A 27,171-nucleotide genomic window follows, 5' to 3' on the forward strand; every position below is an offset into this window, starting at 1 on the left:
GATAGATAACCTAAGTATAGAGCAAATTACTTTAGAAAACCTTACCAATAAGCTTATTACTGAAGATAGACTTAGAAGAGAGCGATATACACAACAAAGAGAAGGTAGAAATCAAAGAAGGACTGATTTCAGGGCCAGAGACAGATACCCACATGAATGTCTCACATGTGGATCTGAAAGACATCAGAGTAGAGACTGCCCCAAGAATATAGGATACAGTGACTCATATAAACACAAGGATAGGAGAATACACTTTTTAGACAGAACTTCCCCAGATTATAGGTATAAGAGAAGAGAATCACCACACTCTAGAGAAAGACAAACATACAGAAATAACCCTAAAGAAAATAAGAAAGGATCACTATATGGAATAAGAAACAATAACACTTTGATGTCTGATTCACTCAACACCTGGCTCATAGATTCAGGAGCCACATGCCATACAACTCATAATAGAGAAATATTAAGCAACTTCACTGAAAAGAAATATTATATTAAAGTAGCAAACCAAAATAAAGTCCTAGTGAGAGGAATAGGAGACACACATATAAAGGGTATAGGAAAAATAGAGGGGGTACTATTTGTGCCCGAAATTCCAAATAACATATTGGCAACCCTAAAATTAAGCATAGAGAATGCAATAGAAACCACTTTCAGAGGTGGAAAGGTATTTATGACTAAGAACAACAGAAACATAGGTAAACTATTTACAAATGATGGACTAACATACCTACTGCCACAAGATAACGAACTAGTCTATGCAAACTATCAATTAAGAAACGAAAAGCCAAATTCAGATAGCCATGATGAAAGTAATAATAAGAATGCATCAACCACTGATACTAATATGTCTGAAAATTTAAACAATGGAAAACCTATTCACGATAATTGTAGTCACTTACTCCACAGAAAGCTAGGACACGCGAGCTTTCCAGTCATACGAAAAATGTTAGAGTGTTCCGAAGATTTAAAAATAAAGAACTGTAAAAATTACTTAGAATGCTCTGTGTGCAATTCATCCAAAATTAAAAACAAACCAAAACCCAAAAAAGCCACTCGCACCACACAATCAACCTTTCAACTAATTCATATGGATGTAGTAGGCCCATTAAAACCTTCAATTAAATATAAAAAAAGATACTTCCTGACCATAGTCGATGACTATAGTAGATTTGGTTTTGTATACACCCTTAATCACAAAAGTGAGGTTTTCAAAAAATTTAAGGAGTTCTTTAAAATGGTAGAAACGCAACACAATACCAAAATTAAACAAATAATGACTGACAGGGGGTTGGAATTCCTATCCAACGAATTTTCAACTTGGCTAAAATCACAAGGAATATTGCACTTTAAATCTTGTCCATTTTCCCCATTCCAAAATGGAGTTTCTGAAAGGAAAAATGGTTTGCTACAAACCATGGTTAAATGTGTGTTAGATGATGCTGGCTTAAACCAGTCATTCTGGGCTGAAGCCCTTACTTATTCCAATTACACTATAAATCGCTTATGGTCCAGTACAATCAACAAGACCCCATACGAACTCATGTATGGAAGGAAACCAAAAATTGGGCATTTGCACGTATTTGGTGTATCTGCTGATGTATATGTGCCCTCACAGTTAAGGCGCAAAGGAGAGAAAGTATCCAAAAGACTGATATTTATGGGGTACGAATCAGGAACCAAGGGATATCGCTTCATTGATAAAAATAACCACTTCATTGTATCCAGATCTGCCGTGTTTCATGAACACATGAACTGGTCAAAATTACATCTCAATGAAATTTACCCAGAATCAAAAAATATTACACACACGCACGCAAAACATCACACATCAGATACGAACCCCAAATCCACATCTACAAACAGAATCAAATGCCCAGTAATAGTTAATGATGAATGGAAAAAAGGACACCCCACTTTGAAGGTAGATCAATTAACCGAAAAAGAAGCTAAGTATATGCATAGCGATGAACATCCCCAGAATAGGCCCATTAGATCCAATAGGGGCATAATCCCTAAAAGATTAGATGATTACGTACTGTCTATCCAAGCTAAACACCTGACTCCTAACACATATGATGACATACTTAAGCTACCCCTAGAAGAAAAAAGTAAGTGGGAGGAAGCAATGAAAAAAGAGATGGACAGTTTGAGAGAACTAAATGTATATACACCAACAGACCTGCCCACTGAGAAATCCCCTATTGGCACTAGGTGGATCTATAAAATCAAGGAGCTAGAGGATGGTAAATTCCTATACAAAGCCAGGTTAGTGGCTCAAGGCTTTGCTCAAAGATTTCCGGATGACTATGAAGACACTTACTCCCCAACCGTTAGATCAGAAAGTGTGAAAATAGCACTAGTGTTAGCTTCTATCTTAAATCTGGAAGTATATCAATTTGACGTGCAGACAGCCTATCTGCACGCTGATCTAGATAAAGAAATTTATGTGAAAGCACCCCCAGGAAAGGATACAAAAAAGGGAGAAATTTGGCTATTAAATAAGAGCCTTTATGGACTAAAACAGTCCGGTAAGCGGTGGTATGAGTGCTTATCAAAGATACTTAAAAATATAGGCTTTGTAGCTACTTCATCTGATTTTTGCTTTTTCACGAAAAAAAATAATGATTCTATTGAATATGTTTTGATTTATGTTGATGATATATTGTATTTTGGACATGACAAAATTAAATGTGATAATTTCGCTGAACAACTAGGCAAAAATTTCAACTTAAAAATATTAGGAAAGGTAAATAAGTATCTAGGAGTCCAAATTGACAAAACAGATAAGGGATTCAAATTATCTCAGAAAGACAAGATTATGGAACTCATACAAAAATGTAACTTAATTAACTCAAAAATTTGTGATATTCCTATGTCAACTGATTTTTATAGGAATGTGTATAATGAGTACGAACCATTCAAGGATAACACTTTATATCGATCAATTATTGGGTCCTTATTATACATATCTAATTGGACCAGGCCTGATATCACCCTTGCCGTAAATTTGTTGTCAAGACATGTAAGCAATCCTAACTCATACCACTGGGAGGGAATTAAAAGGGTTCTAAAATATCTAAAATCTAGCATTGATATGTGCTTATTCTTAGAACCATTCATTTCTGAAAAACCAACTTTGACCTGCTACGCTGATGCTGATTGGGCTACTGATTCAAAAACCAGAAAAAGCACTTCTGGATATGTTTTTCTTATAAATGGCTGTGCGGTGCACTGGTACACAGGCAAACAGAATTTAATTGCCACTTCTACAGCGGAAGCTGAATATGTTTGCTTATCCAAAGCGGTCAACAATCTAACTTGGTTCGATGATTTGTTATCCAATGTGTGGGATGAACCTGTTTATCCAATTATTATCAATGAGGACAATAAGGCAGCAATTGATATATCAGCTTCCGAAGCAATAGGTCAACGATCTCGACATATCGATATCAAATATAAACATGTGAGACAACTGTCAAGTATAGGATTTATTAAAGCTGTCCATTGCGATACTAGTGAACAAATTGCTGATATCCTCACTAAGCCATTGCCAACCAAACAACATATGTATTTGACTTCCAAACTTAATGTACATATATAATCTTAATAACTCACCATTAGTTAGGTATTTTAGAGGGGGATTTGTTACAGATGAAAATACCTAACCTGATATCTGTAAATATGTGTGCTTGTGTATATGTCATTGTGTGATGTCATTGTGTCACTTACCATTGGTTACTACTTACCATTAGCCCCGCCTCCTCTGTATATAAGTTCTCGCTCCTCCCAGATTAGCTGTTGTCTAATTGTGTTCCTGAGGAAGAAAAGAAATAAATATTACTATTACAAGAAAGTCTACAGTCTCTTATATATGGGCCTAACCAGGATAACCAAACTAGCAACAAAGAGTTTATAATCTACATTGAGCAATGAGATCGGCCTATAGTTTTTAACTTGTGTGGGGTCTGTGTCTTCTTTAGGGATAAGTGTAATAATGGTTTCAGTCCAGGATTTGGGAATTTCTGCTTCTAATAATGCATCATTGAGGACTTGGAGTAACAGTTCGTCGATTGCATTTTGACAGTTTTTATAAAACTCCGTTGGTATTCCATCCGGGCCTGGGACCTTGTTGTTTTTTTGCTTTTTCCTTGCTTCCACCAGCTCAGACATCGTAATTGGTCTATTTAATGCTTCTCTGTGGGACTCCTCTAATTTTGTAATGTTTGTTTTACATAAGTATTCCTTAATGTCTTCATCCCGAATCTCTTCTTTCTTGTAAAGATTTTGAAAAAAATCTTTGACTATACGTTTTTTGTCTAGGTTGGTATGGTATATTTGTCCTGTTTCGTCCTGCAATTGAAATATTGTTCTCCTTTCTTTTTCTTTTTTCAATTTATACGCTAACCAGCGCCCCGTTTTGTTTGCATGTTCAAAATGTTTCTGTTTTGCTAATTTGATTTTCTGTGCAATTTCTGTCTGGGTAATCAGATTGATTTTATGTTTAGTAAGATTTAATTTTCCTTTTATTGTTTTGTTATGGGGCTCCTTCTGCAATTCTAATTCATATATTCTAAGTTCTTCTAACAACTTACTCCTTGACTGTTGTTTCTCTTTATTTTTTTTTTGCCATATACGCAATTGTAAGACCTCTTATGTATGCTTTAATTGTGTCCCAAAGGTTTTGAAGCGATGTCTGTTCTTTAGTGTTTATTTGTAGGAAGATTTTAACCTCTTTCTCAATCATCTGTATATATTCCTTATCTTTTATTATTCCCGTATCCATCATCCACCTCCTTTGCTTTCGATGTCCTTTCCATATTATTTTAATGGGGTTATGATCTGCCCAGGTGTTCACTGCTATTTCGATATTTTTTACCTCCTCTCTGAGGTCTGAGGTCATCCAGGCCATGTCGATCCTAGACCATGACTGGTGTGGGTTCGAATAATATGTATACTGTTTTGTTTGCATGTTTGCCTCTCTCCATACGTCATGTAGGTGTAGTTCGTTGATCATGTCTTTGAAAGGTTCCGGTAGAGTTTTCTTTCTGGTTTTACTTTGTTTATTACTCCGATAGTCTTTTTCTATGTCCATAATTGCATTGAAATCTCCTACCATACAGATAGTTTCGTATTCCAGGTCTTTAATTATATTGTGTAGCTTTTTAAAAAAGTCATTTTGGTTTCCGTTGGGTGCATATATGGATATTAATAATATTGTTTTAGATCCTGTTTGTATTTCTATTATTAAGAAACGTCCTTCTGTGTCTGCATATATTTGTTTTGTTTTTAGGTAGTTCTTCACATATATTACAACTCCTCTCTTTTTTTGGTCTCCTAGAGCTGCATATAGTCTTCCTAATCTTTGATTGTCCAGTAGTTTTTGATGCTGTCTTTTGATATGTACCTCTTGGAGTGTTATAATATCTATTTCTAGCTTTTGAAGTTTTGTAAATGTCTGTTTTCTTTTAGCTGGTGAATTAAGTCCGTTTATATTGATTGAAATAAGTTTTAGCTCTTTTTCCATCTCTCTTTATTTATCTATCCGTTGTTTGCAGTCTTTTTGTGTTTCTAGTAATCATTTGCGTCTTTTCCCTCGCTCCCTCTCTCTCCATTCTTTCTCTTTCCAATCTTCTCCCCTCTTCTTGGTCTCTTTCTTCTTTCTCTGTCCGCTGTTCCTCTTGCCTCTTAAGTTCCTCTTCTTTTCTGCTCTCCTGCTCCTCCTCCAGCACGAAGTGTTGGTCGAAAAAGTCCTGTGCTTTTCCTACGTTATCAATTCTGTATTTTTTGTCTTCCCAGGAGATTAGTAGGCCCTCCGGTATTAGCCAACGGAATTTTATTTTAAATTTATTCAACTGTGCCGTTAGGAAGTTGTAGTTCCTTCTTTGGTCCCTTGTCCTTTTTGGTATCTGTTTGAGGGTTAAGATTTCTTTTCCCTTATACATAGCTGTATCCTCTCTCATCTTCCTATAGATCTCTTCTTTTAAAGATTTTTTTGTAAATCTGATGTGTATTTCTTTTGGTAACTTATTTCTCCGGGCGTAGTTCGTGTGAACTCTATAGATTTCGTCTATTCCACTTCGTATCTCTTCCTTGTCCCTCTGGGTCACTTCTGAAAGTATCTCGGTCATGATTTCTCCTAGGTCCTCCTCCTTTTGCTCTTCTACGTTCTGAAACCTTAAGTAGAAGGATGCCTTCTCCATCTCAAGATATGATACCGTGTCCTCTAAGTCCTTATTTGTGGCTGCTTGGTTATATTCCATCTTCTCCATTCTCTTATTCGTATGTTCTATTCTCTCCTCCACCTTATAAATCCTCTGTTCATTTTCCTCTATTTTGTGTTGTATCTTTCCTATCTTCTCATCCATGTTCCTAATATTATCCTTTATCTCTCCCACATCCATCCTAAGTTCCTCGTGATTTTTCCTTGTCTCCTCATGGTTGTAGGCCATGGTCTCTTGCATTTTATTCATTCCTTCCTGGATCATCGTTAATACGGAGTGAATGTTTTGCATATTAAGGGTGGGAGTTGCTTTATCTTTTTCCGTAGTTTCAACTGTTTTTTGTTGTGCTGGGGAGGCCATGAGTATCATCTGGCTTGATGGTATTTTCTTACTTAACTTAGAAATTGTTGTTGAACTTGTAGTTGCCATTTGTATTTCTTTTATTATCTTCTCCCAGAATTTCATATACTGATTACTATTTGGGCTGTTCTATTTCTTTTGGTATTTATGTTTGATTGGTAATCCCAGGGAGATAAGCAATTAAAATGAGTTTCCTTGTCACACTATCACTGTCTATATATAAGTTTATCTATAAGTTCTATTTTCACTTTTCAGTATTTTACAGAGTTCTTCAATTCATGGTGGCTGTCTGGCCTATATTACTCTCTAAACATGGGGTGAAATATAAGGGGAGGGAGTGAGGGAAAAGTCTAATACTTCAGCAATTCATCCGTTAGCTATCCTTATAATTAATTACTTACTATCTTATTTAAATTTATTATTAATTACTATTTATCAAATCAATTACCCTTAATTTCAATCCTAGATTCAATTAATCTGTCTAATATAATTTTTCAAAACTAAACATACAAAACAATATGATATTTAACTACCAAGATAAAATATAGCACTAAGATAAGTATAAATATATATTTAGAGTAAATATGAAATTAAGTTAACAGTTATATGTATAGTATATAGGGTTATATATGAGATTTCACAAACAGTACATTTAATATTAATGCTTTTTATGCTTCTTAATCATTAATTTGTTATCAGCTTTTAATACAATTAATTATACTTTACAGTTGATTCTTCTTCTGGATCACTCTCTTCTCTTTTTTTTTTTCAAATTTGTATCCTTCTTATTTATTGTTCAGAGTCTAATATCCCAATACTTTTAGATTAAGTGTCCAATGTCCACCAAAGCTCCAAGACTCCCGAGTGTCCACCTTTCAACAAAGAGGGGAAAAAAAAAAAGTAAAGGTTAAAATAATCCAAGTCCCAATGTCTAAGTCCAAACCTCCAAATATCCAAAGTCCAAAAGTCCAAAAGTCCAAAGAAAATATTCTGCTTAGGTTGATTTGATTTAGCTCCAAAAGTCACTAGCTTCCACTTTAAACGGAGTTTTTCTGCCGCTCTCTCTTCCGGTATCGGCTGCTTGTTAATTGTCTCGTTGTCACCTCCACAAAGGGCAAAGTCTATCAAGTTAATCCCTTTCTCTCCTTAAATTCCATCTCTCCTCTGTAGCAAAATATTCAAAATCCAAGTTTCTCTGGGATCACTTTCTCCTCCTGGGTTTCCCCTGGATTTCCTCCGCTTTCGCCGGTTGTTAATTTGTGCGCTGTCACTGTCAAGATGGAAGCCGTCTCCGCTTATTTCTCAGTCGCCGCTTGTCTAGCGAAGGTTCGCTTCTTAGTTGGAGTTTTATCTTCTTCCGCCTTCGATTCTCACGTTATGGGTTGTAAATATACCTTTTGAGCTCTTTTTCTTCCCGATCTTTCCACCGAAGTCTTCTTTATTTGATTTTTGCTTCCCTCTTAGTCAGCTGTCAACGTTTCTGGCCAGCCGGGGTGGCTGGTTTTTCCCCGATCAGGATTAAGGGGGATTTCCTGAACCTTCGGGGGGATTGCTGTCCTCCCCGAGGTCCTCGGAGTTTCCCCTTTTTTCTATTGACCTCTCCGAGGTCAATAGTGCCTAAATCGGCTCCTAAATCGGAGATATTAGGGACTTGGAGAACGGAGGTCCGTTCCTTTCGTCCCTAACACGCTGACATCACCGCCGGAAGTCCAGTATGTTCAGTATCTTCAATTACCATCTGCCTCCATCAATAATAAATATTTTCATATATCAAAAAACCACCCGAGTGACTTTATATTTATATTCCATAGTGTCTTCTGTAATGTCTTTCATCTAGATTATTAATTCCAACCACCGTGTTAGGGTAACCACCAGATCTTCTGCATGCCCCAATCCCATAGTTCTCTTGCCTTGTAGCTCAGCATAAACGTAATCCATTTGTCAAAGAGTCCAAAATAGAAAGTTCCAATCCACTCAATTAAAGGCCATCTTCCACATCCCAAAAGCACAGCACTGCAGAGATCTGTCACTCTCCTCAAAATAGTATAAACCAATACTTTGCCTCAGCTATATTTTCATGTATTTAATCGTCTCTTAAGTAACTGGCATTAGACTGTTGTTTAGTCTAAAATTTTTTAGTTTTGTAGAACCTGCTTCTTTTTTTCTTAACTTTTTGTGGCTTAGATCTCCATCCTGGTTGCCTTTCTAGGACTTGTATATCAGCTGATTGATTTCCATGCTGGTCTGTAACTTGATAAATCATCACATTAGAATCCAAAGCCGCCGCTCTTGTATTTATAGGTAATCCAACTATAACCTCTGAAGGAGAATCCAAAAGCGGCTCGTCCAAAAAGGCCTCTGTAACTTGTTGTTTTACCATTACCTCCACCTCCATCTGCTTAGCCTGAATTTCAATCTCTTGTTTATTTTGCTTTTCTTTATTCCCCTCGTGTATTATACATGGAGATGTTGAATCCATTTTAAGAATCTTGTAGTAAAATTCTTCCGCTTTTTCAACAGTATTTAGTTGATATCTTTCTCCTTGATATCTCAATATTATACCAACTGGAGCATCCCACCTAAATGGGATGTTTTGTTTCTTTAGCTCAGTCACCAAAAATCCAAAATCCTTTCTATCTTTTAACATCTTGGGTGGCAGCTCTTTAAATATCCAAATCTTCCTTCCATGCATTTCAAAAGTGGAGTTAAAAGACTTTTGCACAATATCATTTCTTATTTCTTTTTTTTTTATTGCAAAAGTTTTACAATTACATTTTCACCCCTTTTTCCCCCCCCCACCTCCCCCCCAAACTTCCCAACCTCCCTAACCCCCCCTAACCCTCCCCAACCCCCAGACTTCCCTATAATATACTCATACTCATAAAAAACCCTTAATATAACACTTATATATAAACTTAAACCCCTCCCTCCCCTGTATAGTTTTTCTCTTTACCTCATTACATTAAAATATATCCAATACATTATTTTCAAATAAAAGCTATTTGATACTTTCTAGTTTGATATTTGTTCTGAACATATTCTATCCACCTTTTCCATTCCCATTCGTAAGTCTCTTGTGAACAATCTTTTAAATATGCTGAAATCTTCGCCATCTCTGCAAAACTGGCCATCTTCAAAGTCCATTCCTCAATCGTGGGCAAAACTTCATTCTTCCAGTATTTACCTATCAACAATCTTGCTGCTGTTATCATATACAATATCAATTTTGTTTCACCCAATGTAAAACCCTTAACTATACCCAATAAAAACAGTTGTGGAGAAAATTGAATTTTTTTCTTCAAAACATTCTGCATGACCCACCAAATTTTTATCCAAAAAGCCTTAACTTTCCTACAGGTCCACCAAACATGATAATACGTAGCATCCAAACATTCACATCTCCAACATTTTGGCTGAACATTAGGGTACATACATGACAACTTTTTGGGATCTAAATGCCATCTATAAAACATTTTGTAGAAATTTTCCCTCAGGTTCTGCGACTGTGTAAATTTAACATTCTGAACCCAAATTTTTTCCCATGTTTCCAACATCACTGGTTCTTCAAAATTCTGTGCCCACTTAATCATACAGTCTTTAACTAATTCAGTTTCTGAATCTCTTTCTAGCAAAACATTATAAAGCCTTTTGATATGCATTGGACCTTTCTCTCTTATATGTCTAACCAATTCTTCCTCATGCAACATAATACCAGTTTTTTGGTCCTCTTTCCATCTCAGTTGTAATTGATTATATTGTAACCAAGTTAAATTAATCCCTTCATCCAACAGTGTCTGCAATGTCTTCAGCTGCCATCTGCCCGCATCTGTAAAAAGAACCTCTTTATATAAAACCCCCCCGAGTGACATTATATTTGTATTCCACAAAGTATGACCAAGATCCAGCCATAGCGGTATTTTATAATCCCATTTGAGTCGGTGCTTCTTCCAAACTCTCATCAAAGAATCTCTAAGTATATGACTTTTAAATACTTTATCTACTTTGTCGTCGTAGAATAAGTAAGCATGCCATCCAAATTCAAGATCAAAACTTTCTGCATTCAATATTCCAGTCTTTTTCCTTCCAAACCAATCACTTGTTAAAGTTAAAGCTGCTGCATCATAATATAGCTGTAGGTTTGGAAGTTCAAGACCTCCTCTTTCTGGAACATCTTGCATAATTTTCAATTTCACTCTCGGCTTCTTCTCGTTCCAGACAAACTTATTCACTCCAGATTGCCAAACTTTCAATTGTTTATCACTTTTAAGCACCGGAATCATTTGAAACAAAAAAAGAAATCTTGGCAAAATGTTCATCTTAACTGCTGCTATTCTTCCAAGTAGAGACAGCTGCAGTTTTTTCCAAGTCTCCATGTCTTTCTGCACCTCTCGCCACAACACCTCATAGTTATTTTGAAACAATTTCATGTTTGATTCTGCAACCTGAACTCCTAGATATTTTACCTTAGGTACAGTCTCAAAACCTGCCCTCCTTTCAAGCTCATGTTTACGATCTTGTGTCATGTTTTTAACTATCATTTTAGTCTTTTTTGGATTCAGTCTAAAACCTGAAACTTTACCATAGTCTTGTATAATGTCCTTCATCAGGATTATTGATTCCATTGGTTGTGATAGGGTAACAACCAGATCATCTGCAAATGCCTTTATTCTGTAATCCTCTTGCCTAATCTTTATACCTTTCAAGATATTAGAGTCCCTTATTGTATTTAACAAGACTTCTAGTGTTAAAATAAATAAAAGTGGGGACAACGGACATCCCTGTCTTGTTCCTTTTTCAATTTTAAACTCTGTTGTCAGACTTCCATTAATAATGATCTGTGCCTTTTGCTCTTGATAAATTGCTGAAATTGCCTGTATAAATTGATCCCCAAAGTCCATCTTTTTTAAAGTCTTTAGTAGAAAATTCCAATCCACTCTATCAAAGGCCTTCTCTGCATCCAAGAAGACCAGCACTGCAGGAATCTGTTTATTCTTCTCAAGATATTCCAATAAATCTATTACTTGCCTTACATTGTCCTTCATGTATCTGCCCTCGATAAATCCCGCTTGATCATCATGAATCACCTTTTGAATTACTGGCATCAACCTGTTGGCTAGTACTTTCGCAAAGATTTTATAATCTGTATTCAAAAGAGATATTGGTCTATAGTTCTCTGGTTTTTTAGGACCAATTTGTTCTTTTGGTATCAAAGATATATGAGCTGTTGTCCACGATGGGGGTATTTTACCCCCTTGCTGAATATTGCAAAATAAATCTCTAAGTTGTTCCACCATTTCAGCTTGCAAAGTTTTGTAATACACTGCAGTCAAACCATCCGTACCAGGAGCTTTGGCTGTTTTTAACTGTTTAATTGCTACTATTATCTCCTCCTCTGTTATAGGATAATTCATTCTTTCCTTTTGTTGATCAGTAATTTTTGTAACTCTTTTATCGTTTAAATATTTTTCTATAAGTCCATTCTGCACCTCCTCTTTAGCATATAATTTAGTATAATAGTCCACAAAAGCTTCTTTAATTAATTTTTGTTGAAAAATTTCTTTCCCTCCAATATCAATACTATCAATAGTCCGTATACTTTGTTTTTTCCTCAATGTGTAAGCCAGCCATCTGCCCGGTTTATTAGCGTTACAAAATGTGTTATGCTTCGCATATTGTAAGTTTGTTGCAACTTGTTCCGCCATGAGCATTTGAAATTGGTCTTTCAACAGTTTTATAGCACTGCGTATTCTTTCATCTGTTGGATTTTTAATAAGTAACTGTTCTTTATTCTTTATTTCTATTTCCAAATCAGATCTTTTCTTTTGTCGGAACAGTCTATGTTTAGAATTCATGTAAATAAGTACCCCTCTCATATAAGCTTTATTTGCGTCCCACACAATTTCAATTGGGGTACCTTTATTCAAATTTATTTCAAAAAATTCTTTCAAATGCTTTTTAAGTTCTGTTGTATTTTTTTCATATCTAAACAAATTCTCATTTAGTCTCCAAGAACGTCTCTCAACCTTATCCATCTCGATTTCTATCCATACTGGGCTATGGTCAGTCAGAGTTCTTGGAAAAATCTTTGTTCTTTTTGTCTTAACAAGTAAGTCATCTGTCAACAAAATGAAGTCAATCCTAGAGAAGGATCTGTGTCTGTCAGAAAAAAAAGTGTAGTCCAATTCTTTTGAATTATGTATTCTCCAAACATCTTTTAGTTCCATATCTTCTTTCATGTCAAAAAAGGTCTGTGGTAATCTGATCCTAGACTTTGCCAAACTCTTTTTATCTAATTTAGAGTCAATTACTCCATTCCAGTCTCCCATAATTAAAATAGATCTGTAATCCCATTGCAATATTTTGGTATGTAACATCTTGTAGAAATAGTCCTGTTGTTGATTGGGAGCATAAATTCCAATCAAAAGAATTTGGCCATTTGCCGTAAGCAATTCAATTGCTACAAACCTACCATCTTCATCTGTTTCTATAACTTTAGCTGTTAACTTTTTATTTACATAGATGACCACACCATTCTTTTTTTGCGAAGTTGAAGATATAAAATGTGTTCCTAGTTTGGAGTTTATCAAATATTTTTGATCTTGAGTTGTGATACGTGTTTCTTGTAAACAAATTATATCATTATTAAATTGTTTCAAATATGTAAATAATTTCTTCCTTTTCTGTGCTGAATTCAACCCATTAACATTCCAAGATAAACACTTAAACGTCATCAGCCTCTTTCTGGAGCAAAGAGCAAAATACTTGAAGATCATCCGAAAGCTTCGATCTCGCTCCTCCCATAGCTCCAATCTCTTGTGCAGTACTCTTAACTGCCTCCTTGTCTTGTCTTTCCTGTTGTTGTTGTTGCTTTTGTTTAAGTAACTTAGATTGAGCTCTAGTTATACGTTGATCCTTAACTTCAATCATCCGAACCGAGTCCAAAATTGGAGAAGATTCCAGCAAGGGCTCATCCAGAAAACCTCCTTCTGCACCTTGCACTTCCTCTAATTCCTGCTTGGACTGTTCTTGCAATTCTCGTTGAGGTTGCTTCTCTTCACTCTCTTTAATCTCCAAAACTGTAGATGTACGTGGAGATGGTGTTCTTTCCTTAAGAATAGTAGTATAAAAGTGTTGTGCCTTCTCCACGGTATTCAAACGGCATCTTTCTCCCTTGTATCTGAAAATTATGCCAACTGGTGCGTCCCACCGGAAAGGTATCTGTAAATTTTGCAATTCCTTGACAAGAAAGCCAAATTCTTTTCTAGCTTTCAGCATTTTAGGAGGCAATTCTTTATAAATTCCAATTCGTGAGCCCCCCACTTGTACAGAAGTGTAAAAGGATTTTTGCAGGATATCATTTCTTATTTCTCTATCTGTAAAATATATGACCACATCTCTAGGTAATTGTCTTTGTCTGGCCACCCAAGAGTTCACTCTGTAAATTTTGTCTATTTTGTGAAAAACCACATCAGGATTAACTTGTAGAATCTTGGCCAGGGCCTCAGAACAAACTTGTCTCAAATCCTGTCTTTCCTCCTCTCGAATTCCCCGAAGCCGTATAGCGAACTCCATTGCCCTGAATTGTATCATAACAATCTCGTTTTCAACTCTCTGCATTTTATTGTCAACATCAGCAATTTTATAATCATTGTCTTTCATCTTAACATTAACTTCTGATTTAAGTTCTTCAACTTTAAAATCAACTTTCCCAATAAATTCTGCCAGGCCAGATGCCACTTCTGATATTTTTTTGGTCACCTTGTTTTGGTTCTGTTTCACCATATCTTTAACTTCATTAATTTCCTGCATAAATTCCTGATGTGATTTTTGAAGTTTATCATCTATCCCCTGATGTGATTTTTGAAGTTTATCATCTATCTCCTGTTGAGATTTTTGAAATTTATCATCCAAAGTTTTAGAAATAAATTCTTTTAAATCTCCCACATCAAATTCTTTTTTCTGAGTTTGTAGCTGTTGAGCAGGGGGAAGTTGCGTTTCATGTTTGTGTGTGGGGGATCCCCCCCCCCTGTTGCCTTCCCTTCCTGCTTCTTTGAAGCCATCCTGCCACGTGATCTAGTTTTTCTAAAGAGGGAAGTTCCTTTTCCTTTCCCTCCTGCACAAAGACTTCTAAAAAAGTCCCCCAGATTTGATCAAATAAAGGTTGAAGTAAAGCAAAGTCAAATATTGAAAAGGGAGAAATTTTCCAGTTGTTTCTCTTATAACAAGCAAGGCAACTTTGTAGCAACTTGGAAACTTTGTAACAAAGCAAAATAACTTCACCAATCCACACTCGCTGGCTCGTTAACTCTGAGGCTAAGCGCCATGTTTTTTCAAAGCACTTTCACTCATTCGCATTTTCTCAGATTAAAAAGTCAACAAAGCGCTAATACTTGCGTTTCCAAGTTTCAGGATTCAGGTAGTTTCGCTGTTTATTAAAGCTGGTTCTTTCGCTTTAAGTTTCCTGCAGCCGGCTTGTTCTGCAAAGGCAGAATCGTCCCACGTCGCCCGGAGTTTCAGCAGGTTGGAAGGGAGCCACGCCTGTTCTCTCCCCAGAAACTTCCCTGGGGGGTTACAGGGGCTCGACCTGTGCCCTGCGATCTCTCCTTCTTCAATCCTATGGATTTAGAAGTTTTCGAGCCGCTTCTTCGTCTCGAAGCGGCTCTACAGGCGGCGGGGCTGGCGGAGCTTCAAAAGGCGCCGCCGTCGCCGAAGACAAGGAAACCGGAAGTCATCATTTCTTATTTCTTTATCAGTAAAGTAAATCACCACATCTCTAGGCAGCTGCCTTTGCTTTGCCACCCAAGAATTAGCTCTGTAGGCCTTATCAATCTTACAGGATACCTCTTCAGGACTAACCTTTAAAATCCCAGCCAGAACTTGAGCAGACATCTTTCTCAAATCATCTCTGTTATTTTCCTGTAGTCCCCTTATTCTGACCGCAAATTCCATGGACCTGTATTGCATCATTGTAACTTCTTTTTCAATCCTTTGTTTTATATTATCTGCATTATAGGTCCTGTAATCAGCTTCCTTTAATTTGGATTTTACTTCTGAGCTATTATCTTGAATATTTATCAAATCATTTTCAATTCTTTGTATTTTATTGTCCAGATTATCAATCTTATCAATTTCCTTCATTTTAGACTCTATTTCTAGATTAATCTCTTTATCCATCCTCATAATTGCACCTAAGAAACTTTTCAAATGTTGCTTCAGGATATCATACTTTTGTTGAACCAACTCTTTAATTTCCTGTCTAAAATTTTCAAGGTTCTGATTCACAATCTTATCATGTCTTGCCATCTCCTCCAGTACAAATTCCTTTAGGTCTGTAAAGCCATTCTTCTGCATCTGCAAGCTCACAACTTGTTCATGTGGTTTATAAATGGGGGAGACCCCCCCCCCACAGCTTGGTTGTCTGGCTTTGTCAGTTTTAATGCCATCCTGCCCCACAAACAGATTTTTTTTCCCCCTTTATGGAGAAAGACTTCTCTCTAAACAATATTAATATCAAGTCTCTAAGAAGAAAAAAGCATGAAATAAGAATTTTTCTCTTCACTTCTAGCCAGCGCTGTTGTTTCAGTTACTTTGTAACCTATTAAACTATTCAAACGGAAGGACTTTCGCTTTCGGCTTTCTTCTCAAGCCTCAGCCAGTCGCCATTTTAAACTTTCTTTTTTCCCCCTTTCACTCTTCTTTACTTTTAAAATCAGTCTTAGGGTTGTTAGAAATACTTGCAATTTAAGATCCCAGATCCGGATTTCATCCTACTTGTTCAGATGATCTGTTAGTTTCGTTAGTTGGTCTGGTCCCATCGCCTGGCTCTGCAAAACGCAGAGTTCTCCCGAAGCCTGGAGCAGCGGCGAGCGAAAATAGGGAGCCTCATCCTGCTTCCTCCCCAGAGGTAAAAAAGAACTCTGGGGACTTCGCAGAGGGCTCTACCTGCCCTCGCCGGCTCTGTCTCACATTTCCTTAAGGAAATGGAGTTTTTCGAGCCGCCTTTCAGCTGTAAAGGCGGCTCTTTATGGGCGACGGGGCTGGCGGTCTCTATGCATCTGGGGAGGGCAAAAACAGCCTTCCCCACCCCTTCAGAGGCCCGAAACGGCCTGTTTCCCAACTTCTGGTTGTACAGGAAGTGACGTTTTTTGCTGTCCCCAGCCTCCAGAGACTCCTAGAGAGGCTCTGGAGGCTGGGGACAGCAAAAAACGTCACTTCCTGTCCAACTGGAGGTTGGGAAATGGGCTGTTTCGGGCCTCCGAAGGGGTGGGGAAGGCTGTTTTCACCCTCCCCAGGTTTAATTTAATTAATTTAATTAATTAAATGTATATGCCGCCCCTCTCCGAAGACTCAGGGCGGCTAGATGCATAGAGAGGATCTGCAGCCAGGTGAGAAAGAAAAACAGACCTAGGAAAGCCTCGCCTGGGGAGGGGGGTGATGGTGAGAGGAACGCGGGCCCCCCTCTCAGGGTGCCGCCTGAGGGGAGAGAAAATGGAGGAGGGGGGTGAAGGAAGAAGAGGGAGGGGGGCTATTGTGCAAAGAGGCCAGGCCAGAGGGTTTGAAAAAGAGCCACTTTGTTTGGGTTGTGTTGGTGGTTGGTTGGTGGGGGGGGAGAGAAACAGGACAACGGCGCTATCTTTAGCTTTGCTCAGCCGGCGTGGGAGGCCCGGGGCCCAGCGGATCCCTGGGTGAGGGATGGAAGGAAGGAGGCCTGATTGGCTGACAAAAGTGTCCGCGGAGGAGCCGAGGACGTGCCTATCCCCGACCCTACTTAGCGCCTTTCTTCTTCCTAAAACCAGGGAACTCTCCGGTCTCTCAAGGTGCAGGGACTTCCCATCCTGCTCCCTCCGTCAGGACTGAGGAAGACACACCGAGCTTCTCTTTAAGGGGTTGTTAAGGGGGGGGAGAAGGGCGGCTGACAGAAAAAGCACCTTGGCGGGGCGTAGGATGTGGGGGTTCGCCTCGGCGCCTCGACACCCCTTGGCTTCCGCAGGTGCCGCTACCGGCCCCAGACAAGCGCCTCCATCTTTGCGGCTGCGGAGCTTGGGAGAGGAGGCTGGTGGGGTTTTCATTCGACGCCCACCAGGGGCTGAGTGAACCTCCTTTCAGTGCGCAAACTCGGGGCACCAGATAAAAGCCGGGCTGGCGGCTCCGGTGCTGCTTCGATGGAGCCGGGTGAACCGAGGGGAGGAAGGAGAAGGAACTGATGGGCAGGCTAGAGTAGCTTGCTTTCCCCTCAGCGGGGCTTCCCCGTCAGAGCAGGAGGAGGAGGAGGAGGAGGAAGCGGCGGGAGAGGCTTTGCTGGCTGCCCGGCTGGGTCCCAGAGGCGGGGACTGTAATAGGGTGCTGGGTGAGGGGGGTGAAAGAAGAGCGGGCGATTAAATGTCTTGTGAGTGTATCTATGGATGTTTTTTGCATTTTTTTCTGCAAAAAAGAAGAAGGTTGTAGGGAAAAAAATGCCTTTAAAACAGGGTGGATTTGATTTAAATCAAACTGATTTAAATCACGATTTAAATCACTAGTCAGTAAGGTTTGATTTAAATCATAGTTTTCTACATAAAGACTAATTCTTGCTGGTATAACTTTAATATGCAAGTAGATGAAGATTTTTAGAATAACAACTTTTCATATTAGTTTTTTTATCCCCAGTTTAATAGGTTAATCCTGTCAAGTTTCCGAAAGATGCCCTAATTAATTCATGAGCCATGATCCAAACTTCAAAGGAAATATAGCCATTTATTAGGAGCAACATTCCGGCAATACTCAGATGCAGTTAGGACTGATCCTACGTAGATTTACGTTCCCCTATGACCCTGTCTCTCCCCTCCTCTCTGGCCATGTCATAAATCACATTCTCCAATTAACCACTTTGGCTGGCTGTGAAACCTAACACCCTCCTTCTGATTGCGGTCAGAAAGAATGTATGGAATTCACTTCAGTTCTCCCTCCCTCCTGCTCATGGCAACTTGAAAGCTTTGTAAGTTGACAAATCATTCATATTTGGACAACTTTTCTGTTGTACTTAGGAAGGAGAAAAATAATCATTACCTTAATAATAACAATTTAAATAGATTTATTCAACTGAAACAATAACATTACAGCATATGTTATCTGCTTAAACAAACATCCATGTTTGTTAACTAATTTGGCTAAACAAAATATATATATTTTAAGAAACTTAGACTGTCAGCCCAGCCTACACATGAAAAACTTAAATACTGTCCTCTGTAGCTCACTCGTCATCTTCATCTTCTTTGTTCATAATCTGAAAAAGAAAAACAAGCTTTCCTGCTTTATCGGGTCCCAAACGATTTCTCAATTTAGAATGAATGAGTCCAAAGGAAGAGAATATTCTTTCAACGTCTGCAGAAGAAGCTACTGCTGTTAAAAGTGAAATCATTACTTGAACAGTCTCTAAATCCAAGTGCTTAAGTTACTTCCACTAGTTCACTGGTGTGACTTTCTTTAAAATATCTTCAGCAAACATATATTTCTTGAATGGTTCCCCCTTAGCTTTGAAGTTTATTATAGTTGGCATTACAGATGGATGATTGCTGGATACCCATGTCATAGCTAACTCCTCTTCCTCAGCACTTAAGTTTTGATCCTGATACTGGATATTGACAATATTTGCCAAAAAAATGAGCTGGAGACAGTACTAGTCCCATTCGTTTTTTTAATGCTTGTAATTTAATTCTGTCCATGTGTAGTTCTGTTTTTAAGTGTTCACTCAGTTCCTTCCAAATTTCAACAGCATCAGCAATAAAACAGCCATTTTTCTGTATTTTGTTTAAAGCTTCAGAGATGGGTTTCAGGATGCTCAGCATATGTTCAACATTTCTCTTAAACCCAATGTTGAGGATTTTGGCCGTGACAGTGCCATCTATTTTATCTCGATTTTCTTCACAAACTGTCATCAGAATAGGCCAGTTCTTGATATACTGCTCAAAACAGTCCACCACAGAGTTCCATCTAACATCTTGTGGGAGCGTTAGCTTGGTTCCACCCATCCTTTTCAGAGCTGCTGCAGCAAAATGATTGTTACGGAAGTATTTAGCAATTTCAACAACATTAGTCTTTATTTCTGGAACACTTAAGTCTTTGGCTAAGAGGTGCAGCAAATGAGCACTGCAACCATATGTTATTAGCTTTGTATTCCCTTCCTGCTCTTCTAAATTTCTTCTCATCTTGGATACATTTGCAGCATTGTCTGTGACCAAACTGCGTACTAGACATTTGAATTTTTGTTCACATGTTGTTATAGCTTTTACTGCCACTTCTTGTAAGTATTCTGCTGTGTGTGCATTTCCTGACGTATCAATTGTTTGTGCAAGGAAGACTTTCCCTTCTTCTGTTGTTATACAAGCACATACAATAGGATCATTGCGGACATTACTCCACCCATCAATACTTAGGTTAACAATTCTACCCTCCAGAGCTGTTGCACATTGCTCCATTTCTCTGTCATACACTTTATCCAGCAGTTTCCCTGCAACATCTGCTCTGCTGGGTGGACTGTATCCTGGTCTCAGTGACTGAACCATATTAATGAAATGTGGGTTCTCAGACAGACGGAAAGAAGAGTTTGTTGCATAAACAAACAGGGCAATTTTTTCATCAATTAACTCTTTTTCTAATCTGCTAGTTTTTATCACAAATTTATCTATGGTGGTTCCAGGAGGGAAGGGTTTTTTCTTTCTTTTAGGTGATAGTGATATGTGGCTGTGGGTGTCTGATGATGATGACGCTAATGAAGCACTATCCTGGATGGATAACTCTGAAACTGTAGAACAGGAGGATGGTGATCTTGAAGGTGGATAGTTTCCAGAATCCATGAATTCCCCTAAACAAAAAAGTCAATGCTGTTATTTTATTGTTTATACAATTTCTGCTTATTGTACACAGCACTGCCCCAAAAGGAATATTTGCTTTTCTTCATAACTGTACCAAATGACAGTAACATGCAGTAATAATAAGAAATATAATTTTGCTCAAACATGACAGTTCAAGGCAGTCTTTAGAAATATGATTCAATAAAAATGTTTACCAACCTGAAGATCCTGCCTGTTCAAATGTGTTTCTTTGGTCATCTTCATCACAGCACCTCTCATGATGTTGCCTCATTCGGGCCACCAGGCCTTGCATTTCTTTGTTGCAGTGTGTGCAGTTTACACGTATGCCTGCCTTACCGATAGGTAAAGGAACTTCATTAAAATATTGCCAAACTGGGTCTCTTTTACGGCCTGCTGCCATTATAGGTTTTTTCCTCCAAGGAAAGAATGTGATAAACCTCAGGTCATACACACAAAAAGATCCAAAGACTTGTCTGTCTGTGGCTGTGCAGTATTGTGCTCAGAAAGTTTCACTTTCATTTTGTACTGCTTGTCTGCTTGCCCCTTCGTCCTCACACTTAGTTTCATTTTCTTCTTGTGCAGATCTATTCCACTCCAAACAATCAGAAAAATATTGTTTCTATTCTATTCACTGAACTTCTTGAAACTTAGCACTGAAGGGGTTGATTCTGTATTCATAGGTTTGTAGAACAATAGGATTAAGGTCTTTTTCTCAACTCTGTTCATGTTATAACATTTTTGCTGTGAAGAAGAGGCATGTGATCTCTGCTGAGTCAAATTCAGTTTTGAGAACTGCAAAAGTAAACCAAGCATCTGTGATAATATCTTGTAGGCAGAGAAACTGCCCAATAATCTTACAAAAACCTCTGGAAGAGCATGACATTGTGAATGGATTAATGGAATTTATTTACCAAAAAAATTAAACATATACAGCCTTATTCTACATAATTAAAAAACTAATCTTTATTTCATGATGGAATAACCTTTGGATGGTAATATATTTTCCTTAAAAAGCATTTTATTTAAAAAAATCTGATTTAAATAAAAACAATCTGTTTTTTTTTATTTTTTAAAAAAAATCATTGATTTTTATCCACCCTGCTTTAAAAGCCTCTGGCGATCCCAGCTGACTTGCCTGATCGTCAGAGGCTTCTAAAAGCATTTTTTTCTGCAACCTCTTAAGGTTGTAGAAAAAATGCTTTTAAAAGTAAAAAAGAAAAAGTTGGCCACGCCCACCCAGTCACATTACCCCCCCCCCCCACAAATCACGCCCACAAAATAAGCCACACCCACAGAACCGGTACTAAAAAAATTTAGAACCCACCCCTGATACATAGCAAGAATGTGACCCAGTGAAATTTAAAACTCCTGTCTCGCTAGGAAACTGTCACGCCAGAGTGCCATTGACCTGCCAATGTCCAGACAGAGAAATTAATTCGCAAGAAGGATGAAGAAGTAGGTCACAAAGAGAAACAGGACCATTGTGCAAACTTTTGCACTTTCCTGAGGGACTGAATTTTCCAACTATGCAAGCTATAGGGTTGATGGCAAAGGAGAATGATGGACTTCTGCAACTTTCCATCTCATCTTTCCTGCTTGGTTTCCATCTTAGTTGCAAGGGGTGGGGAATCCCTTGACAGCCTGCCAGCCTTACGAGGTAGCTCAGACAAGAAACACACGCAGAAGTACTAGCTCTACTTTATTCTGTTATATTTACAGAATCTTGCAAGTCTGAAAGAACATCTCTACCCTGCTCGCCTTTACAGCCTAAGAAACTAGGGAGGGTCTCTTTTGAGATGTTTGCCATGCCCCAATTCTGACCACAGCTCTTCCCCATGTCCCAAGGTCATTCCTACACACCATTACGCAATCAGATGCAAAGTGCAGAGAAGACAAAGCACTTTCTCCTATTTCCTTTATAGAAGACAAATATACCAATAAAGAATATTTGTAGCTCAGGTTTGAGCTGTAGAATCCTTGGTGCTCTCTGAGCTTGGTTGTTTTCTTGCAGACGTTTCATTACTCAAACTATGTAACATCATCAGTGCTAGTCAGTGTAGAGTTTTCTTCCCGTTTATATTTATTTTTATATATTTCATGTTTCTAAACCACCCATCTCCTTCAAAGAGGGACTCACTTGCTTATATACTCACTAGAATTGATGATCCCAAAGGTGCTTTTTCAAGAGGCGACTGGACTTTGTTTTTCCTTGAAATCGTTTTGCTTCTAATCCAAGAAGCTTCTTCAGTTTTGACTAAATAATAGGGAATAGAAGGATTTATATACTGTACTTTACAGTCGTCTGGTCGTTAGCACTCTTTCTGGGAGTCATTGAGGCTACTTGGAGGTTTATCAGTGCCCTCAGGGTCACCTGAGTAGTGCAAATGGGTGTGGAACCTTTTTGGAATGGCTGAAAGGATTGTGTTACACCTTTGGGATAACCATGACATGGATGACTGAGAATCTCCAAAGACATTTAGTACTGATGATGTTACCTAGTTGGGTAATGAAATGTGTGAGAAATAAAGAAATTAGGATTATTCCTGTAAAAACGTATAGCCTAAGTTACGCCATTTTAAAATCATGTCAAGGCTTTATTTTACTCTGTATAACCTGATTATATAATTTAGCTGACATTTAAGAACATGAGAAAGAAACTGTGTAATTCCTGTGTTCTTGAGAATGTGTTTATCTGGCAGGAAATATGCTTTCAGGTCATCTTGCCCTCAAGCATCTTGCCCTCATTAAGAAGGGGAAGTACGCATATGCTGATATTACATATTACACGTATAAGCGATATTTTTAAGTGGGGTATTTTTATATATTGGAATTGTGGGGACTTTCCACAAGGGGAAAACATGTGTTTACTTGTTATATAAAGTCTGAAATTGTACTCAAGGGACATGCTTGTATCCTGGCTTGTATCCTGTACGATGTAACCTGAAATTGTATAAAAGATGGTAAGGGAGACACTATAATTTGCTCTCTCAATTTGAGAGGGACCTTTGCAAAGAAATAAACTTTTTCTTGTCTTGTATTCCAACTCTCTGTCATTTATTTTCCGGGTGACAGGTATTTCCTGTGTACCACAATTGGCGCTGAACAGGGGACCTGAGGACCTTTCGTCTGGTGAGCAAATAAATCTAAAAAAGCGCGCTAAACACTGTTTTGGTGTAAGGTTTGTTTTCTTGCCGGACGGGAGCAGCTTCTCTAAAAGCCCTGAGACGGAGACTTGGACGTTAAGACAAGAGACAAGAGGAACGTTCCGGGGGACTGCACTGGGAGTGAGTGAGTATTCTTTCCTCTCTCTGGGGTTATTATTAGGTGTGCTTAGTGTGTGTGGTCTGTGTGTGAAAGTGACAGTATGGGTCTTTCTTGGAGTAAACGTGGTAATAATACTAACAATGAAATACCCTCCATCCCTCCGATATCACCTTTAGGGGAGTTGTTAACTCAGTGGACAGAGGACTGGTTGAAGGTTTATACCAAACAGTTGGATAAAGTAGCTATGATTAATTATTGTACTAGGGTGTGGCCGAAATTTATCTTGATAAAGCCTAATTATAGGTGGAGTAAGTTTGGGGAGTCTGACCCGTATTGGATTAATGCCTTGAAGAAGGTATTGGAAAGCAAAAAACTTATTTCTCAGTTGCCATATGTTGAACCGTGGTTTCATGTTCAGTGGTTTGACCCTTTTCCCCCTAGAGATTCTAGAGTGTTGTATGGGGATGAGGAAGAAGAGAAAAGGTGGGACCCTTTGGCTTATGCTACTTGCCCACCTTTACCTCCTCCATATAACCAGAATGCTGCTGGGGCAGTGGGTGGCCTAGATGAGGCAGCTGCTGCTGGGAGCAGTGGGGGAGGGCCTTCAGCAGCTCGGCAATATCAGCAGTTAAAGAGGGAGTCTGAGGAATTGCCAGTACCGGTAAGACCTCCTTCCCCTCGTAGGACACGTTTACAAACTAAAAGAATGTTGCCTTTAAGGGAGATGCCAAATGGTTTAACTGGTGCAGGTCTCCCAGTTACAACGTTTGTAAATGTGCCTTTAACATCTTCAGATTTGAGAAATTACAAGAGTACTATGCCTTCCTTGCAAGCGGATCCTATTAAGTTGTCAGAATCGCTAGATCTATTTTTGGGGCCCAATCTGTATACATATGCTGAGTTGCAGCATATATTGGGTTATCTGTTCTCCCCTGAGGAGAGGTCACAAATACAGAAAGCGGCTATGGCCTATTGGGATAAGACCCAGGTTGGGGCTGCTCAACCCGTTGCTGCAGAGACTAAGTTTCCATTAGCCGATCCTGGTTGGAATAATAACAATGTAGCTGACCGGGGGCAAATGGAGGACCTGAAGAGAATTATACTTCAGGGAGTTAAGACAGCTGTACCTCAAGGAAAGAATTTAACTAAAGCTTTTGAGGTGGAACAGCTGCGAGATGAAACACCTTCCGTGTTTCTGGAACGTATTAAGGACAATTTAAATAAGTATTCTGGTCTTTCTCCTGAAACACCAGCTTATGAGTCATTAATGAAAATGCAGTTTGTGACAAAGGCATGGCCAGACATCAAGAAGAAGATACAAAAAATTGATGACTGGGCTGGGTCTGATATTACCGCTCTGTTGAAGGAAGCACAAAAAGTGTATGTAAATAGAGATGAAGCAAAGACTAGGCAAAAGAGTCAGATGATGGTGTCGGTAATGAAGGCTGCAAATAAGCCAGCAGACAGGAAAGAAATGGTAGGGCGAGGAAGAGGCTTTGTAAAGAATCCTTCCACTCTATTGAAACAGCGTCCTGGAGTAGGGAGAGGTTTTCCCCAGTTGAGAAAGCCTGGAGTTAGTGGCCAGGAGAGTAGGAAATGTTTTGCGTGTGGCAAAGATGGACATTTTGCTAGGAATTGTCCAGAGAAGAGGAGGTCCCAGAGGATGGAACCACGCCTCTACACCCTTATGGGAGAAGAGGATGATTAGTGGGGTCAGGGGCTTTTGATAGAGGGATCCCACCAAGAGCCCTTGATAAATTTGTTAGTGGGACCAGAAGAGGAGGAATATGTGTTTTTAATAGACACGGGAGCAACCAGAACTTCTATTTGTAAATTACCTAATGGAGTGCATCAAACAGGTGCAACCATTAAGATAAGGGGTGTTCAAGGAATACCTTTTGAAGTGCCATTATTGAATAATATGACTTTAGGTTGTGGAAAGCGAAAAATCTATCTAGATGTGATATTTGTACCAGAAGCTGGCATTAATTTGCTTGGGAGAGATGCATTATCACTTCTTGGGTGTGAGTTAAAATTCTCCTGTAATGACTCTATAGTTAATGTGTTGACTGAAGAGCAGGAAAGGAATATTGACCCTATTGTGTGGGAACAGGAAGGTAATAGGGGTGTTTTAGATATTCCCCCGTTGAAAGTGACTTTGAAGGAAGGGACAGTTCCTGTGAAGGTTAAGCAGTACAATATTCCTATAGACTTGAGGAGGGAGTTAAAGCCAGTGATTGAGAAGTTGTTAGCTGATGGATTGATTGAGCCTACTATGTCATAATATAATTCACCTATATTACCTGTTAGGAAGCCTGATGGGTCGATCAGAATAGTTAATGATCTGAGAAAGATAAATTTATTGGTTGCCAATCGACATTCAATTGTAGGAAATCTTTATACGTTGTTAGGGAGAATACCACATAGTCATAAATATTTTAGTGTGATAGATTTGAAGGATGCGTTTTGGACATGTCCTTTAGATGAGGAGTCAAGATATATTTTTGCTTTTGAATGGGCTGATCCTGATACTCATAGGAACCAGCAATATTGATGGTGTGTTTTGCCACAGGGATTTTCTGAAAGTCCGAACTTGTTTGGACAGATGTTGGAACAGGTGTTGGAAAGATTTTGTATTCCTTCTGGATTGCAGGTGTTACAATATGTAGATGACTTGTTGTTATCTAGAGAGAAGAAGGTTGAGGTTGAAAAAGGAACAAATGCATTGTTGAATTTCCTGGGAAGAAATGGCTTGCGAGTGTCTAAAAGGAAACTTCAATATGTGGAGTTAGAAGTTAAATATTTAGGTCATCTGATAAGCCAGGGAAGTAAACAGATTAATCCTGAGAGAGTAGAAGGAATAATAACTCAGCCTTTGCCAAAAACTAAGAAGGAAGTTAGGAAATTGCTTGGTTTGGTGGGTTATTGTAGATTGTGGATTGATGATTATACGGACAAGGTACGGTTTTTATATGATAAGTTAATAGAGGAAGAACCTTGGACAGTTGTATGGAAGGAAGATGATGAGTCTAGATTGAAGGAATTAAAAAGATCTTTGATGCAGGCTCCGGTTTTGAGTTTACCAGATTTGAAGAAACCGTTTCACTTGTTTGTAGCAGTAGAAGATGGAATTGCAAAAGGGGTGCTTGCTCAAACTTGGGCAGGGAAGAAAAAACCTATAGCTTTTTTGTCGAAATTAATGGATCCGGTAGTAAGAGGGTGGCCGCTGTGTGTTCAAGCTGTAGCAGCGACTGCCTTATTGGTGGAAGAAAGTAGAAAATTGACATTTGGGGGTGCATTAGTTGTGAGTAGCCCACATCAGGTTAGAACTATTTTGATGCAGAAGGCGCATAGGTGGTTAACTAATGCAAGACTTTTGAAGTATGAAGTTATTTTATTGTCTCAAGAGAATTTGGTTCTTTCTACAGATAGGAATTTGAATCCGGCAGAATTCTTGTCAGGAGAGAGACAGG

At 38.6% G+C, this 27,171-nt stretch overlaps 1 protein-coding gene across 1 annotated transcript in view; it reads left to right on the forward strand.

Moving 5' to 3' along the window:
* SEPTIN1 (septin 1) overlaps positions 1-27,171 on the forward strand; it is a 79,498-nt gene that overhangs the window by 43,513 nt on the left and 8,814 nt on the right. Inside the window, 2 exon segments of the mRNA XM_070944749.1 lie at positions 21,815-21,849; positions 21,852-21,889. Of these exon segments, the coding sequence (XP_070800850.1) occupies positions 21,815-21,849; positions 21,852-21,889 (73 nt within the window).

The sequence above is a fragment of the Pituophis catenifer genome, unplaced genomic scaffold (genome assembly GCF_029215685.1).
Source record: "Pituophis catenifer annectens isolate HBS135680 unplaced genomic scaffold, rPitCat1.0.hap2 SCAF_5, whole genome shotgun sequence".
In the NCBI taxonomy this organism is placed as follows: Eukaryota; Metazoa; Chordata; class Lepidosauria; order Squamata; family Colubridae; genus Pituophis; species Pituophis catenifer.